Source organism: Cydia pomonella, chromosome 13 (assembly GCF_033807575.1).
Source record: "Cydia pomonella isolate Wapato2018A chromosome 13, ilCydPomo1, whole genome shotgun sequence".
Lineage (NCBI taxonomy): Eukaryota > Metazoa > Arthropoda > Insecta > Lepidoptera > Tortricidae > Cydia > Cydia pomonella.
This window is the reverse complement of record NC_084715.1, coordinates 16,683,843-16,703,276: the sequence shown is the minus strand read 5'-3', so window position 1 is coordinate 16,703,276 and position 19,434 is coordinate 16,683,843. Positions and strand designations below refer to the sequence as shown.

General features: G+C 36.5%; 1 protein-coding gene across 2 annotated transcripts in view; it reads left to right on the top strand.

Annotated features, from left to right (window-relative positions):
• The window catches only part of LOC133524409 (polyhomeotic-like protein 2), a 320,025-nt gene that overhangs the window by 35,469 nt on the left and 265,122 nt on the right, over window positions 1-19,434 (top strand). Inside the window, exon 1 of one of the 2 annotated variants that reach the window (XM_061860399.1) lies at window positions 16,794-17,007. The exons of the other annotated variant lie outside the window; for it this stretch is intronic. Coding sequence (XP_061716383.1) covers window positions 16,941-17,007 — 67 coding nt within the window. The 5' untranslated portion in view covers window positions 16,794-16,940. Of the gene's footprint in view, window positions 1-16,793; window positions 17,008-19,434 lie in introns of those variants that run through there. 2 annotated transcript variants of the gene reach the window in all.

Sequence of the window (19,434 nt, the reverse complement as noted above, 5' to 3'; positions counted from 1 at the left end):
TAGGTGCAAAGGGCGTAACGGATAAAATGCGATTTTTCAGGAGAGGACAGCAATTATAGCTTTATTTAATTTTAGTCTAGAGAAATTTAATTGTATATTTGCGATGTAATTATTATTATTGTAATGTAATAGGTTGATACCTCAATAAATGACATTTTTATTTTTATTTATTTATTTAAAAATGTATTGTTTTGTGTATTTTAAACCAAACAAGTTCAAGACAGTATGATACAGTGAGTAGCTGCCTCCGTATTGTCCCACAGGAAGACTGCACTTTCACAAAAGACAGTCCTTTATAGCAATTACGCGCGCAATTTGCGTAAGTGCATATATCACGGGGACGGAAAAATATGCGTTTTCCATTTGGCTTCGCATTCATATCAGCGATATCGTAAAGATTTTATTTTGTATTTTGATCTTAAATGTTACGGTAGTAAATTTCATGTGTACGGACGGCATTCTGCAAAAACTCAGCAGTTAGTTTCCACATTCAAAGAATACTTGTGTGAGTTGTGTGGACATTGAGAGTGGTGAGCAAAACTATATAATATTTTTAAAACTCGCTTAAATTATCCATGAAAAGTTACACGGCATTTCCTAATAATAATTAAAAAAAAAAAAAAAAAAATTTGGATTAACTTTGCCAATATAGGACTTCATTATCAGAAAGCTAACTATGGTTTATTACTTAATACTAAATTTTGCTACGTACGTTTTTTTTTAATACTATGACGGTGGCAAACAAGCATACGGCCCGCCTGATGGTAAGCAGTCACCGCAGCCTATGGACGCCTGTAACTCCAGTATGCGCGTTACCGACCCTTTAAACACCTGTACACTCCTTTTTTGAAGAACACCATACTGTAGAGCCTCGGGAAAACCTCGGATGGGAGCTCATTCCACAGCCGGAGCGTCCGCGGAGCGTTTGCTATGTTTATATAAATTGTCATGGATTTACAAACCATATTTATAGATAATTTTATGTAGATAATTGTATGTAGTTTTGAAAAAAAAAATGTTATAAAGTATAAAGGTTAAAATGATTAATGAAATTCAATTCTCGTATCGCAAGACAGTAACATTGAAACATACATCTCGAACTAATGCTACTTAATATCACAGGGCGAGCTTGATACAACGTGTCTCTACCCTCTGGACATAGATGAATAGGATGTGTCGATTAGAGTATTTCTAACCTATGTACAAAGTCTCATTCCAAACGACACAGTATTAACGGAGAAATTAATGATTTACGATTTAATACTTCGGAACAGACTGTATGCACACTGTATGTATACACGGTAATTAAAGAGTATGTCATGTCACTAGTGTCACTTTAATATTATCGTCATTTATTAATTATTGATTGGAATTAATTTAGCTTTAAAAAAATATTTAATGTTTATTTAATCGAATAATTTACCAAATTAAAACATTCCTGAGACAGAACTCTACTCGGGATCTCGGTCAATGTCCAGAGAGTAGAGAGACACGTTGTATATCGCTCTTATTCCTACTTCTTATTGTAAATTGTCTTAGTTTAGTTTTCGAGTTGTTATTATACATTAATTATTGTAGCCGCGTCTGAACTTTTTATTTGCAACAACCCCAACACCTTAGTACATATACTCGTACCAAACCCCACTGCCAAATAGCGAACGTGCGGTTGGGCTTTTGTCACAATATCACCCAATAAGGTTGGATTCAATTTGTACTCGATAATAACGGCAGAAGAGAAAAAAATTAGAGTAAAGGATTCATAAAATTCAAGTCTTGCAGAACAGCAACACACCCTTACCTTCATAAGAAAGCGACCGTGCGTTTGGGAATTTTATAAGGCCCAATACAGTTAGATTCAATTGTACTTCATAAGAACGTCTAGGGAAAAAGTAATAAAGGGTTAAAATGATTCATGAAATTCAATTGTCGTAGAACAACAACACACACTACATGCATCTCAAACTTAACCTGCATACGAAAGAGACCGCGCGTTCGGGCCTTTGTCACAAGGTCCAATAAAGTCGGATTCAAACTATCCGCTATTTTATTGCCCGCGAGGGTAACCTCTAATCCTCACTCCGACACAGCCCGATAGTGAGGACTATCGTTAACAATGTCCGACAAGGGCCATAGATATGTAAGTAGAAGTCTCTTGTATCTCGACCGCTTTAAGGATATTCTTCGTTTAAAAATGGCTTCCATCAATTTATGATTTAGCCAATGTAAAAAGTGTGCTCGTAGAGCATGACGTTGTTCGGTAGTTCCTATAGTAAAGTGATAGCCGGATTATACAAGTTGTCACTATGGATTGCCGGGTGTTTACTAAAAACCGGCCAAGTGGGAGTCGGACTCGCCCCTCAGGGTTCCGTACTTTTTAGTATTTGTTGTTATAGCGACAACAGATATACATCATCTGTGAAAATTTCAACTGTCTAACTATCACGGGTCATGAGACACAGCCTGGTGACAGACGGACGGACGGATAGAGGAGTCTTAGTAATAGGGTCCCGTTTTACCCTTTGGGTCCGGAATTCCGGAACCCTAAAAAATGGTTAAACGCATTTCAGGACTAATTCTTAATTAGCTGCATACTACCACGTTAGTTCTCTGCATTATAAGCTATCAATATTACATTTACATTCAAAAATAACACTAGGTAATAAGTAAAGCACAAAAAAAGTATTCTCGAGACGATAAGAAGTTCAACTGGATATTAAAAATTAACATTACGTGGTACGACATTGACCTTTCAAAATGTTCGTGTACTTTCTCAAATGAAAAAAAAACCTACTAATCAAATCATGGTAATTTAGGTTTTATTTTAAATTTATATCTTTTTTTAAAGTCGGTTCAAAGTTGACTTGACGATTTATTTCTACCCACTTGTTACTAACTCAATGTGACCAGAGCAGAACGCGTTTGCGTGGTCTACCCAGACTTGTCTGCGCCCCGACACGTATTTACGAGTGTGTCGGACGGAATGGGCAACGCTCGTGAGAACAGCCCAGCCTGATTTTCTCAAGACAACTGATTACTGTTTGTTTGCGAATGTTTGAGCAAACATTATGTCATGTAAGCGTAAGATGTTGTCTTTACATGCGGCTTGTTAAACTTTGACTCGGAGGTTGACGGGATGTTTTTGACGCGATTGGTCATGTTACAAAATTTGCATCGATTGTATTGAGAATGAAAAGAGAGTTATTCATATATTATGTGGATCCTCATATATGGATCAACAAATTATTTGAATGAGTTAAGGCTATGAGTCTTTCCTGTGGACATCATAAAATAAATGGATTTTAAAGCCTATTTTTCGTACCGGATTTTAGACATGTTCCAAGTAATACTTCCAACGTTCTGAACCTTCGTCTTCTAGCTTTTAGCTGTATGATTAAAACCTCAGTAAAATGTACCCCAAAAACTTTGACTTTCGTACTGTCCACCACGTCAGTGTTCCTGAAAGTTTTTGACCTATGCCCACAATATTTATTCGAAGTAAACACCAAGGGTTAAAATGGGGTCATAATATATGGGACTTTTCATAGTTCACAGCTGAGTGGCGTTGATTATGGTCATTATAGTAGTTAATAAAGGTTTTTAATTGATGATTTACTTTTGTTTGATTGGATCTATTTAACCCCCGAGGATACACTGAGATAAAGGTGATACTGAATCCTCCTAAAATAAATATGTAAGGTGTGGGTAACGCGCTTATCAAAACTCCTTATTTGGAAGTATATCCTTAAGTTATCGTTTCCTTTAATGTCAGGAGTATCAGCGGTGGCAGCATGGTTCTATTTTTATTACTTGTCACTATTCGCGCTTACATACTTGTTAGAATGTGACAGGCATGGTGACAAATGATAAAGAGCCGACCATATTAGCCCTACAGGATGACTTAATACGATAGTGGACGACCGCTTATCCATACAAACGTAGTTCTCATTTTCCTCAATGGACATATATTATAAATTATGGAAAATATTTTATAAATATTATACATTAAATTGTGAAAAATATTTCCGGTAAATAATGTGTCCTAAACGTTTGAAAAAAGTTAGGTACTGTCCGGATAATAAACACGTGAAACGTTATGAAACTTTCTTATAGGACCATCTACTCTCTTCCTTTCCGCCTCCACTCATAGTAGGGAAATACGATTATAATAAAAATTGGATGAAACACATTCACAAATATTGCTTAGTCTTTAGTTTCGCTGCTACGTCGGAATACACAATATCGTCCAAATATACCTACATATTATATCTATCTATAGACTGCTAATATCATGATCATGACCCTTCCTTGCCTTTGCCCCGGTCGGGTAACAAATACCTATAAAGATTTGTCGCAGTAGACTTGAACCCTTTTTTACCACGGCACTTATTAGCAGTACCTGGTGGTTTATGGTTCCGTGGCCGCGCGCTCTCCCATGACGTTTGGGCGGGAATAATAAGGCTATGAAGTCGTTACGACTGACAAGCTTATTTGTACTTTTGGTAACTAAAAGCTGTAGTTTTGTTTTCAATTACGAAACAACTTGACTATGGTAATGAGATGCTACTGGAATGGGTGATGCTTATTTGAATAGATCTTCAACACAGGCTTGACAGGCTACAGCGAGGTCGCTACACAAAGGTGCAATTTCAGTGGAAAATACTACCCTTCACTGCAATTTGCAGTACTGGGTTACATCCTACCAGGGACCGGTCTGGTATCCCTTCGAGGGTCTTGGAAAGCGTTTTTCGTTTTCGTTTACCAAAGCCATTGTTAATTAAAACCCTTTCTTTTGGCTTTTTACGCTCTTCATAATAAGTTACGGGTAAGCTGATACCCATTCCGTTTAGCAGTATCTCTGAAAGGGAAACCTCTCGGATCCCTTTGTTTGACATAATTATTGAAAGCCATAATGTAATGATAGTCATATTATCATTAGTCATAACTCTGAGACCGTTAACTTTTCAGAAATTTTCTTAAGTTATCCTAAAGATAGGTTAGGTTAGGTTTGTTTTATGGCAATCCAGAAAAGTTACGCGTTTCTGAGAAAAACCAAATTATGGCTTACGAAAATGCGGACAAACAATTAATACATTATGACTTAAAACTTTATGGGAAGCAATATAGATCCGACACCTCTTCCTAGAGCTAAGTCAAATTAACAGGTAAGCAATTCAAAGGGAAAGCCAATCGTTGGGGCTATTCGATAAACAACTAAGCTATTTAAAGGCTTTTTTCTGGGAAGGGGTGGACGGGTCCCTAGCCCTACACTATTACAACACTCCATGATCACCCGTATAGTTCTTTTTTATTTATTTTATTTACGCAGTTGAAATATGCGGTCGCGCTCCCATATTTAATTTACGGGATATACTTACAGTAAAGTACGGGAGCACCAACATATTTTTGGTGAGTTGTCTTAGGTATAAGTACCATCTAGAAATTGAAGTGCAAGTGAAATATGTGCTATCCAAAGTATCCAACATTCAACATTATTGGGTGAAGGATCTCCAACTTGTATTTTAGATTTGTCGCAGTTGCCACGAGAAGAACCCTTTTACACATCCTTTAAATTAGAAAAAAAATACAATTTGTTAAAAAAATAGTGGGGATCCGTTTAAGGGTATATAGTGTTCGATTAGGAAAAAGAAGAAGAAACATTTTTTCGACGCGAATTTTTTTTCCTAGGGGCCTAAGTGGTTCATTTTTATTACACCTTGTATGTGTACTAATCTGTCTAAGTGCATTTTACGTTTGACTGTGATTTCATTAACAAGATAATAAGCTTTCGTCTACAAATGTCATTCACCATTAGCGTGGAGTCGCGTATCCATCGCGTACAGGTAAGGTACTCACTCTCGCTACATCCGTCACGGGTCGCGTGCCGCGCCGTAAGTAGCTCGCCGACGTTTCTCCATTCAGACTGTTTCCATTGACCCCTGATATAATAGAACTGTGTAATACAGTCCTTGAATACGTGATATTTTTTTGTGTAGACAAACGAACAGATGGAGTTATTACCTGTAATACACACAATAAGGGTAAGGTGAAAATTAGATTCTTTTTCTTACGGTTTTTATTTTGGATATTATAATAATGTTATAATAAAGGGGTCTTTCAAACTATTTGTCGACCGTTCTGGCCTAGTGGGTAGTGACCCGGCCTATGAAGCCGATGGTCCCGGGCTCAAATGCTAGTCAGGGCATTTATTTTTGTAATGAGCACGGATATTTGTTCCTGAGTCTTGGATTGTTTTCTATGTATTTAAGTATTTATATGCATTATATATATCGTCATCACAAGCCTTCTTGAGCTTACTGTGGGGCTTAGTCAATTTGTGTAATAATGTCCTATAATATTTATATTTATTTATGTATTTTATTTTGTTGCGTCAGTCAATAAGTACGTGTAATGGACGGTGTACTTAGATGACTGCATTCAATGGCATACATTGTGCACTCGTACCTGTTGCATTGTACGTCTATACCTTTTGAGGCAGTATGGTACTTAACGCCAGAAACTAATTCATGGCGTGCTAACACATTGTACCTACTCGTACCTACAGCGAGCTGCAAAATTGCACGGACACACATCATGAAGGAATTCATTCACAAAGTCGTTACGCACTTTTGCAGCTAAGTGTGTATAAGCTGATATGCTGGCACAATAGACGTGATTGCCATAGGCCAATGGACACACACTATAAGTGGCAGTTAAGTTGCCGTGTGGTGTAAACGGCGGAAGCGTGGGACGTAGGCGTGGACAGCCCTCCGTCATTTGCGCGCCTTGCGGACGCATGTCAATGGTGAATAGAACTGTTAGGGCTTATAGTTTTCCTTTTTTATAGGAAGCAAACGAACAGACGAAACGCCTGATGGTAAGCAACTACCTACGTCAATTACACCAGCAACCCCAGAGGGATTTTAAGATAGGACAGTTTATTACACGTTTAGCTGTACGAGCCTGGAAGTTTCTGGAGAAATGCACAGTTTAGGACTACTATCCATGTAGGTGGTGAAGATGGTGGTGGTGGATTTCTTGGACATTTTGCGCAAGTAGTCATTCCTTTGCGTAAAAATGGATAGCGCTACTGCAGCCACCCCAGCTTCTCCACAAAGTTTGTTTACCGCTTCATATAGGGTGCGTGGAGAACTGTGATGGTGGGACAAGCTTTCTTACTTATGAACTTTCACTTTATTTTAAATATATTTCGGGGTTAAAAACAATGCAGCTTGCGACATCATTCACAATTGAGTAACTCTCACTTCCTCTTCGACCTTATCTTTTTGCTGGGTTCAGGTATTTCTAGATTTCAATGAACCTGAAAGTTTAAGTTTAAGAACCAGTCCATATCATCTCAGCCTGCTCTTTACTCATCGCCTACTTATAGGGTTCCGCGAACGTACCTACTAGGGAGCCTGTAGAGACCTTATTACTCGTATGTTAACGATTCAGCACCTCCAACGAACCATCTTGATGTTTGCATACTTTGTAGTACGCAACCAGTAAAATTAAGATGCGCTAATCTAAAAACGTAGAAACTAATAAAGTTCAATAAAAAATTAATAGCCAATAAGTTTCCTTTGGAGTGTGCAAAATGTGCGTACGCAGCTTACAGTTCTTATTTCAAATTCAAATCAGCGAACCACCGCGGAGCGTTATCTGTCCGTATATTCCCAAAAACAGCACAAGCACGAGAAATCTAAGTTCTCTTGCCAGCCAGTGTAATGTGACCTCAAGATCTGTGAACAAACTACTACACACACTCGGATACCCCATACTGGTTTCCCCTACCTGTGTATGGTAAGCGATGGGAATACCATCCCTGCTTACGGACGATAATTTAAATGACCAATGTTAATCTAAACTCAAGTGTACTAACTACCTTCTTCAACCGACTGCACCTCTCCGTAAATGGATGGATACGTTATGCGTTTAGTAGCGTGCCGTCTTGTACACACATTGTAGATAACCGTATTTTATCATTTACATAATTATCTCTCATCTTAAACTTATGGAGTTATGATTTTTGCGGAAGCTTGCTGTTTCTTGTTTAGAAAGAAGGTGCTTTTAAAAACATAGTCCTATGTCTGCTTGTCTGTGGTGTCTACGTTTATTTCTTTGGTATGCCATGTAATTGGACAGGTAAATAAATAAATATTTGGGGTCAATCTTAAACTTACCCGACAATAAGTAAGCTGGGTGACGATAATAATATCATCAAAGACTCTTGTCGGTGGATTTCCAATTTCCATGTTTGGCGATCTTCTGCCTTCTTAGATATACATACTCAGGTATATATATAACATCCTTAATCGGTAACTAATATACGATAAAACTCACAAACACATGTCCTTACCGGGATTCGAACCCAGGACATTCTTCGTAGGCGGGGTCACTACCGTCTAGGCAGGGAGGTCGTTACAGTTTTTCGTATTTGATATATTTTACGAGAAAACATTGTAAGAGTTCACTGGTTTGGTACAGTCGCCATCAGATATATCGGAACGGCCGAGGTCCTCAAAAATATCTGAACGCGAACTGTAACGCCTTGACAATAGAGACGTGTTCAGATATTTTTGAGCACCTTGGCCGCTCCGATATATCTGATGGCGACTGTACACTAGACAACAGTTTCCATACCTTACGGTTTTCATAGCATCATTTCAATACTTTTGCAATTCCAGCAAGCTTCGAAACTATTAGAATTGCAAACATCTCTTCCTTATATGGATAAAACGAGACGGTAGCAAAGTACCAATTTGGCCTGTTTAAAATATTCTGGTGAGTTACATTGCTCCTGGCTAATTGCTTTGTAATTTATACACTTGCTTAAGTTGGTTTTGGACAGAAACATTTGTAGGTTAAGGCAATAATACAATCGTACATGGTCATACAGCTAAACCGCCACACAAGTGTCGAATTTTGGGGTTGCGGTGTACGGAGTTCTAAATTGCCGCGCTTCAAGAGAAAAACTTAAGACAATTATCGTATCACAAAAAAATGGATAAGGCTGCGGGAAAATTCTATGGAAGATTGGTACATCAATGGAACTGCTGTCGTACCTGAGTACTTATGCCGTATTTTTTATCAAAATGCATATGAATTGCCGTATTTTCATGCAACTACCGTATCAGGAGCAACATTCTGCACCGCACAAATCAGTTACCAGAGCTTTTCATCAGGGAATCATCTGGGTTTAGCCCTGCTATTTTAATTTCTGAGAACCTGCCACAGCCGCGTTTGGTCTAATACCTTATTCTTTATGGAAGCTTGGGCTGTCTTTCCACATGGGGGAGACGACTGAGATGAGCAGATATGAGAGGAGACGTGCGGTAATCAACCGATTAAATACCATTCGTTGTAATCCAGCGGAGCGGAGAAGAGATGTGGATTGTGACACTTTTAGTTTTACAAAGCCGCAGAAAAATCCCAAGGGAGGGCGGGTGATAAATAAGAATGTAAAACTTTGCACTGCTTCCATTGTTGCTAAAATATTTATGAACTTTAGGTACTCGTAATTTATTTTCTATGTCATATAACGATAGTTATAATATAAGGTTAAATATGTATTAGAATGTCAAAAAGGATCTATGGCTTTAGGGTGTGTATACAAGCAATATTAGCGTAGAAAACAAGATATCTAGTTTGCCAGGCGGAGTGGCCGCGGTCAGCGCGCGCGTGTCGGACTGCTCCAGTCGTAAGTTTTTCCAGCGCGACCCGAGGCGCGGAGCGTTCCGCGAGCTACCTCGAACGCACAGAGCTACGAAGATGATAGCGAGATAAGCATTTTAGCCTAGCAAAGAAATAGAGAAATGAATGTTGAGTTTGACATATGCGATGTGATCTGAATCTGAATGGTATCTACTTACTTTATCCAGTGTAACCCGAGATGCGAACGATATTTCCTATACAGGGATAAGTTCGCCTTTGTTGTATTTAATTTACTCTGTAACTGTGTTTTTCGTGTTTTTATTTGTATGTAAAATAAAATATATAGGTACATACATACATAAATTTTCCCGCACGGGAGCTGCGAATGCGCGAGACCTTAAAAATGCCATTGCAAGAGAGATGCACTGACAGTAATATAAAATCCATATAAAATCATAATACAATTTTATAAATCGAATGCTACTCTCATTCTTAGCGGTAAGATAATACGTAATTTAGGTTAGAGCACAGAATGACGGATACAAGTTCAGTTTACGCTGTCAATTTGCGTGGGAAGAGATAGGCTGATGAAAGGCTGGTCGCATCACTTTCATAGACAAATGTGACAATAATAAATTATTATTAATTAAGTTTTACATATATGTTAACGGCACCAATCATGGAACATTTAAGAGAAAATTTGGAGTATTCTTGATATTTCACCGACATCTGTAAAATTTCTACCACTTTATGCTTTAAAAGTTGAATGTCCCATTCGTCCTTTATGTTTTCTATGTATTTAATGAAAGCTACTGCAATTGATTTCAATATTATTAACCAATTAAAACAATGGTTTTTTGCTCCAGTCATGGGATGTATGGCGCCATTAATTTTCAAACTAACAAATATCAATGAAAAATTAAACTTAAGCAGCTCTTTAGCTCTTGTTTATGGTAAAATATTGCCAGTAATTAAAAACTGATGGTAAATACTAGTTTTACAGTATTTTTCTATAACATTACTGGTGCCTGTTCCTTTTTTTGGGGTTTAGGGGTTCAAAAAAAAGGATACCATTTACTTTTTTTTCAAAAAATAACAACTTTTGAATTGTTTCGTCTTAGAATCACGAGGATTATTGATAAAAAAATAGAAAAAAAAGTGTTCCCACTTTATGTGACTACGAATTAGGTGTCAGTTTTAAGATCGTCTATGGCCGGTCCATACAAAATGTATGTGAAAATGTGTCACAAGGTTTTTTTTTCCTTTTAAAATCATTAGTACTGTTATTAGTTATTTATTTATTCAATCTTTGTTGCACAAAAGAAAACCTTATAGTACAAATGGCGGACTTAATGCCATGAGACATTCCCTACCACTATTTATATTTCTATTTGTGTAGAAATAACCCATAAGTTATAAGTAAATGGTACACTTTTGTCAGAAAATGCCAATTGTCATACTCATAATGTACTTTAAAAAAATAACCCGCTTATCTTCCCTGACCCGTCGTCAGTCAGTCCGTCAGTTGTCGGGTTAAATAAACAATACGTTAATTAACAACTTGCGTGCGTAACACGAAATTAGCTAATCAGATTATGACCTTGACTTTTAAAATAAAAGGTTCAAATGATTAGCACGATTCTTTACCGACCATTTAATCCTAATACAATATTAAGGGAAAGTTAATAAAACCAATTCTAAGGTTCTTTTTCTTTTGTTTTCGTAAATAATTTGTAAAGTATGACCCAGAGCAAATAAATGTCACATACATAAATAAGTACCATAAAATTTTCTATAAGAAATATGTAGCACACTTTTCGCTATGATGAATATTTAAAAAAATACTAAAGCGGGAATGTTAATAACAATCAATTTTAAAATCCCTTTTTAGTTTTCGTAAGTAACTCGTTAACGGTAGCCCGTAGCAAAACACGTTCTTATACAAAAAGTTGTACTTCCTGCGTAATTTGCAAAAAACTGCAAAAATGTTGGTCATTTTACTTTTACAACCCTTACGAATCCATAAGGGTTGTACATTTTACAACCCTTATGGATTCGTCATGTCAGTCTGTCTGTCCGTTTATGTCACAGCCACTTTTTTCCGAAACTATAAGAAGTATATTGTTCAAACTTGGTAAGTAGATGTATTCTGTGAACACCGCATTAAGATTTTCATACAAAACTAGAAAAAAAAACCAATAAATTTTGGGGGTTCCCCATACTTAGAACTGAAACTCAAAAAATATTTTTTCAATCAAACCCATACGTGTGGGGTATATTGGATAGGTCGAAGGTCTTTAAAAATTATATTGAGGTTTCTAATATATTTTTTTTCTAAACTGAATAGTTTGTGCGAGAGACACTTCCAAAGTGGTAAAATGTGTCCCCCCCCCCCCCTGTAAAATAACAGAATGATAAAACTAAAAAAAATATATGATGTACATTACCATGCAAACTTCCACCGAAAATTGGTTTAAACGAGATCTAGTAAGTATTTTTTTTAATACGTCATAAATGGTACGGAACCCTTTATGGGCGAGTCCGACTAGCACTTGGCCGTTTTTTTAATTTTTTGCAGCTTTTTTTTTATAAAACTGTGGAGTTTTGGTCAAAACTTGCTATGTATTGTCGAAAGTACAGTAAATTTGAAACAATTGAAACAAACATTTCTTGAGATATACGGCATTAAAAACAGAGTTTTTTTTTATCTTTTTAATGAAATTTTTAATTTTGCCTATACTTCAAGACAATATTTAAAAAGAATACAGGCAGAGAAATTTTCCACTCTCAGTTTTTACTAGCACTTGGCCGTTTTTTTAATTTTTTGCAGCTTTTTTTTATAAAACTGTGGAGTTTTGGTCAAAACTTGCTATGTATTGTCGAAAGTACAGTAAATTTGAAACAATTTAAACAAACATTTCTTGAGATATGCGGCATTAAAAACAGAGTTTTTTTTATCTTTTTAATGAAATTTTTCATTTTGCCTATACTTCAAGACAATATTTAAAAAGAATACAGACAGAGAAATTTTCCCATCTCAGTTTTTAATAGTTCTAAAATACATAAAATTGGGTATGTATTTTTTTGGATTTTCTTACCCACTAAGTACGCCAAATTATATTCTAAGATCATATAAGAAGAATAAAATGTCAGAGCAATTTTCCGATGAAAATTCAAGCGCGGAGCGTCAAAGCAAGGAATTATCATTTAAAAAAAATCTCATGTTTGACAAAATTTTTAGATTTTTTTCTAGTATTACTCGTACATACTGATACAAATAACTTATTTGGTAAAATAATTCTGGACAGAGGAATTACTCGGTTAAACATAAAAACAGATTTATGTTTTTACTTATAAATATCTAACTTAGGAGTGTTTTTTTTTTGGATATTTTTATGTTAGTTTCGGCTCATGCTGTACAATAACCAAGCAAAATTTCATACAGACAGACGGTCATGGCGAAACTATAAGGGTTCCTAGTTGACTACGGAACCCTAAAAAGGCGGGATCGGAAAATACTTACTGAATTGGATAGTGTAAATTGTGTTCGGCTAAAAAATACCATAAACACGTATCTACGCTATAAAAATGCGTCTTCTAATAGTTCTAGTAAAGAAAATATAAATGTTCCTGGCAAAAATATATCGCTTTCTTTCAAAATTGTCCTCACTCTTAAATTTGGCAAACAAGGCGCCAAACATCCAGTTTCCCGTTGGGTTTTTCACGTATATTCAAAACGCTTAGTGGCCCCTATTTTTTTTTGAGCAGTATTAATTTCACGGCTTCTTCTTCGGCACTTTTCCGAGTGTCAATGACGATGTGACTTCAAATTAACAAAGTGAGGAGGTGTCATTACAAACGAAATATTTTCATAGGAAGTTGACATTAGTGATGATATTGTCACACTTTGTCAGTGCGAATGCCAGACAGAGTTAGCTTATAACTTTCAAAACTGAAACGGACACTTATTCGCGTGCACTTACTTTTATTTTCAGGCGGATTACCTGTGACCACGAACGTAATGTCACGTTCGAAACGTCAGGCCAAATAATAAAAAGTGAACGCGATTAAGTCCCGTTTCATTTTAAAATGATGACTGAAAATTGGGTAAGTTTTAAATCAACATAAGTTTAGTTGGTCCGACTCTAGTTTAAAAATATTTTACCAGCTCCACGGCTAGAGCTAGGTCGTAGCTCGTTGAGAAGAAAGCGCAGCGCTGGGCGTCGGCGCGTGCGCGTGTTTTTGCGCCGATGAATATTTATCGGCCGCCATTAGCGGCGTCTGGATTGATGCCCGCGTTCATGGAAAAAACAATGCTACCGTACACCACATACTTTGTACGGGGCTCATTTCTTTCGCATTAGTAAATATACTTAACTAGGCAAAAAACTTAAGAGGTGCACTTCATGAATAAATTTGGTTAATCAAATGATATATGAGTCTATAACCTACGACAACATTTAAATGAATAACGTTAACTTGCGTTGCATTACCTACTTCTACGGAGACCAAGAATAATCTTGAGTGGTGTCTGGATGGATATCCGCGTTCATGGCAAAAACAATGCAACCGTACACCACATACTTTGTACGGGGCTCATTTCATTCGCATAAGTAAATATACTTAACTAGGCAAAAAACTTAAGAGGTGCACTTCATGTAATATATATTACGTTAGTGAAATGATATATGATTCTACAACAGAATTTAATTGAGAAACGTTAATATGCGTTGCATTACCTAGTACAGAGACCAAGGATAATCTTGAGTGGTGTCTGGGTTGATACCCGCGTTTATGGTAAAAACAATGAGTTTTAAAAAAATTAAAAAGTAGTTACTTCTACCTATAGATACCAATGGACAGTTTTTGAAGGCGTTGGATATACTCGTATAGAGTTAGACCAAGCTATGTTGGCAACAATTTTGATAGCCCAGCCTGTGCAAGTGTTAAGTAAACGTCATAATTTCATAGAAGTTTGACGTTTAAAATAACACTTACACTATCTCGGTTGTAAATATTGCTGCCAATTTAGCTTGGTCTGACTCTACCCGTGTTTATGGTAGAAGTATAATGGTATAGGTTTTATTCTGATAAATTCAGATATAATGCTGTTGAATATACCGAACGCTGGTGGTCTAGCGGTGAAAGCGTAAGACTTGCAAACCCCGGCTCGTACCAATGAGTTTTTCGGTGAAGGAAAACATCATGTGGAAACCGGACTAATGCCAATAAGGTTTACCCTCTGAGTTGGAAGGGCAGATGGTAGTCGCTTTCGTCAAAACTAGTGCCTACGCCAATTATTGGGATTAGTTGCCAAGCGGATCCAAGGCTCCCATGAGCCATGGAAAAATGCCGGGAAAACGCGAGGAAGATGAATGTACCTAATTGCATTATCTCAAACAAAAGTTTTCTAGAAATTACTAGAGTTAACTCGGTCTAATTAGAGCGCTTCTTTATTAACTTAGTGCATTAATATTATCCTTCACTATAGAGCTACTGAAGATGATTACGTTCAAAGACTGAATTTGAACCAACTACCTCCGGTTTTAAAGTCTCACACCTGAACCATTCGGCTCAGCTAAAGTGTATAGTTGCATATTGCTAATCGAGCTCACAAAGGTTCTATGAAAAGATAACCTAAAGAAAACGTAGAGCTAAATTCCTCTATAGCTGACTCCTAGTTAGTATTTTATTATACCTTCACATGCCCGAAGCATATTCAATGCTAAATGAAACAATTGTTCCAACCGTGCACATATAACGACTATCAATGAATATTGAACCCGCGCTCATACGAAAACACCTAATCTATTCAAGTGGCTAGTTGTAGGGGTCGCGACACGAGCGACAAGGACAAACGCTATTAAAAACCTGCGATAAAAAAGGACAGAGCGCCCGAGGTTATAAGTCGAGCGATATGTCATAACCTGTTCGAATGAAACAACAATAGATTCGAAGACACGGGACCGAAAGGGAGGGAGTTGATAATGACGTGAGGGGTTAAAAGTCAAGCAAAGTGTCGTGGCCTGTGCAAGCAGGATAGGTATAGTAATATGTTACGTATCGGTAAAGGACGAACGCATGGGGGTCAAAAGACGAGCGGCGGCAACCCTGACCTCAAGACCGTGGGCCGTACTTGGGGTTTTAAATGTAAATAAAATATTTAAAATGCACGCGTGTAATATAGAGAGGATTGTTCGTGGTTTTCAATGGGATAGCTCTGTCGAAGCGTTAGTTCCTGCGCTGTTAAATACATGGTGTATTGTTTCATTTCTTATGGCCCTGAGTTATTCTAGCGTCAGGCCGCGAGTCTGGAATGGACATTAACTTTATTATTCTATCCATATTAAATCTGTACAAAAATATATTTTTCTTAAAATTTGCTTGGTAAAGTAGTTTTAGAATAGACAGTTTACCTACGGGGTTAAGTAATACATAGGAGGATAGATTGAGAGATAAGAACTATTAGAAGTCAGACCCGATACTTTTGTGTGACTCACCTACTTACAAAGTAATTATTCATAGTTACATAAAGTTAATGGTGTATTTGAGCAGTACCAGTATAAGAGTAGGTGCTAACATACACTAATCCCTGTCTTTGGTAGGGAAGTGCAAGCTTGAGAATAACATAACTTACTTAGACGTCCTAAAAAAATGTGATATAGACTGGTCGAACTGTTTTCGGAATATTGTTATAATTTTGAAAAAGTACAATGTACAGCCTTAAATTCCTTCGGGAATTAAGTCCGCCATTTGTATTTTTTTCTTTGTTGGTACCATAAAGTTTGAATAAAAATAAATACTTAAGTAAATAAACATATAAAACTGAACCAGTAAATTTATTTTACAAAAAAAAAATACCAAAAAATATCAACGGTGACTCCGTCCCTGATCTGGCTGCACTAATGAATCGGGACAAGCGACACAATTAAACAGTTCGCGACAAATGCTCGTCCCATGTTTCCGAACGGTCATAGCGCTATGAAAACGCGTCACCCGCTCCTCTATGACAAATAAAAAGTTTCTTTTGAATTTCGAGTGTAGAGCGGCCTCTGTAATCAAAGCAAAAATTTAAAAAAGAACACGGTTGACGTGAGAATACCTTTTTGAATGTGGCTTTGTAATTGCGCGGGAAATTGTGCCAGTGTTTTTTTTTTATTAGTGATTTTGTGTTTTGATCCTAGTAATTAAGGTTATTTTGAATTACGAACGCGCGTGAGTTGCGCGAAAAAGGTTATTAGAATTGACATTTCAGTGGTGTTGCCAGTGTATTAATTGATTTGACATTTATGTGTAGAAAAATGTTCAATGCCGAATACCATTTTTCTAGCAAGCTTCTGGATTTATTGACTAAAGGTAAAAAATTAAACGCTTTAGGATGTCTTGTATCAAATTTGATTACATTAACACATTTCGAAACCAAAAAATTCTTCTTATGTAAATAAAAACCACTGCTTATTTTTAGCAATGGCTATAGTTTATTTTTTGTACATACCTGGCGAGGGAAAGTTAATTTTACGATTTAAAAACCGGCCAAGAGCATGTCGGGCCATGCCATGCTCAGTGTATCGTTCCGTAGCTAACCATCCGTCACAATATAGATTTTGAACGGGTACTATAAGTAAATGTATCATGTACATAACAAGCAAGAGGAAGTATCATCGCAGCGCTTTGCACGTATTTTTACTGTGTCTCTTTATAGGTCTCCCCGTTTTGCGATAACTTTTTTTTTTCAGAGCGATTATTTTCGAAAATATTCATTTCATCAAATGTTTGTTGAAGATCCCTATTAGTTTGGAAGACCCTATTCAACGACATTCCACACCATAGGGCTTAAGCGTAAAAATATTCTATCGCCACATTACGTGTAGAGGGGAGGTACCCTAATTTTTTTTTTTTTTGTTATCAATTAGTCGGATTGATTCATTTATATATACATATCAAATTACAGCTTTCTAGCACTAACGACAAGAAGCAAAGCCTCGGACAGACAGACAGATATATGGCGAAAGTAAAAGGGTTCCTAATTGACTAAAGAACTTTTAAAAATAAGAACTAGGTACGCAAATTTGTATAGATATCTCTATTGTAGTACCTATAGAGCGTGTTATATTTAGTAGGGATTTTTATAACCTTGACGTCTTCTGAAAAAAAAAGCTCTATTGCAATAGACACAGATGCGTGGAAGAAATAACCATTATTACACTGAACTCATAATGGTCCTAAGCGCCGTAGACGCTATTAGCGCTTAATTCCTTTATGCTAAGTTCCGCGTTTTGAAGAAAATCGAAAAACTGGATCGAGGAAAAAAAAACTATTTAATCATAGCATATGGTCACAAAATTTCACGCGAATCGGTTGAGAATTGCGACCTGTAGAGGAGAACATCCGGACATACGAAAACAGATTGCCCAAGTCAAAACGTACCTTCGCTACGCTTCGGTCAATAAAATGGAGACCTTCGCTAACGCTTCGGTAAATAAATAATAAAGTATCAACATAAAACACTAGTGCATTTTACATTTTTGGTAATGTTATGTTGACTACCAAGTATAAAAGACATTACACATCAGCTCAATTACAATACGGTCAGTGAAGACCGCGTGCCGACCTTTACCAAAGTTCACGACAATTATTTCAGCGTTTTCAACGCGGTTAAAGATCTTCCCCGATAAGATAATAACACGATGACCCATACGCATTTATCTTTGCATCTTCGCCGTCTGTAGGCAATGAGATACGCCAAATGAGTAAATATTGGAAGGACATGTCGGCAGCCTTTTATGTGTGGGTAATGATTTAGTTGGATAATTTCTACTATGAAATCTTTAAGGAGAGACCTAACGTGCGTGACTATGGCGCCGCCGTTTGGCGTGGCAGTTGACAGCTGTCAAATACTCCCATACAACTCTATCGCACGTACGACATACATCGTGTTTTTATTGAATTCCGTTAACTTCAGGGTATCGGTAAGAACGTTTAAGGAAACTAAATGGCAAATTTAATTTAAAAAAAAATATTTTTTTTATAATTTTTATTTTTGTAAAAAGTTATTTAATGTTGCATATAGCGTTGTTGTAACACCGGCATCACATTTAACTCAATCAAACAATTGAAAACTGTAACATATTAATGTCATTTCTACCAACGATCGTCCGAGATAGTACTTACGTTTAGTAGCAAATGTATGAACTAATTAATATGTAAACAGGCCCTAATTCAAGTTTACACGCTCGTAGGGGCCTTATTAGATAAAAATTAATGATTGATTATCTCCGAAATGGACTTAAGTAATTAGAATACCGGTGTCTCTGAGAAAGTTACTTAATTTAATCAGGGATGCACCCTTGAAATTAACGGAAAAAAACACGGTGTATAAATGACAATAGTGTGTCAATAAAACCTAATGTCGATTCTGCTTCTACATTAAGCCTTTTTTGCTTTGGAAATATATCAATTATAAACCAGCTTACTGTAAAAAAATCTTATAGCGGCATTTAAAATCGATAATATCTAAATTGTATTTAATTAGTTTACTTGATGCTATTTTAGTAAAACTTAAAGGTACATGCCTAACATAATGTGACTTATGTATAATCTATAATTTTAATAATTTTCCAAATTTAATTTAATGCTTTGAATTTTAATATTTATCTTTAAGTACATGTATTAGCTTGTACGTTTTTAATGTATCGATGTCAACAATTGTTGGTGAACCTTAAATAAGTAAATAAATAATATTTTACTTTAATTGTCCCGATCCAGCGCGGTTTCCTGCCATGA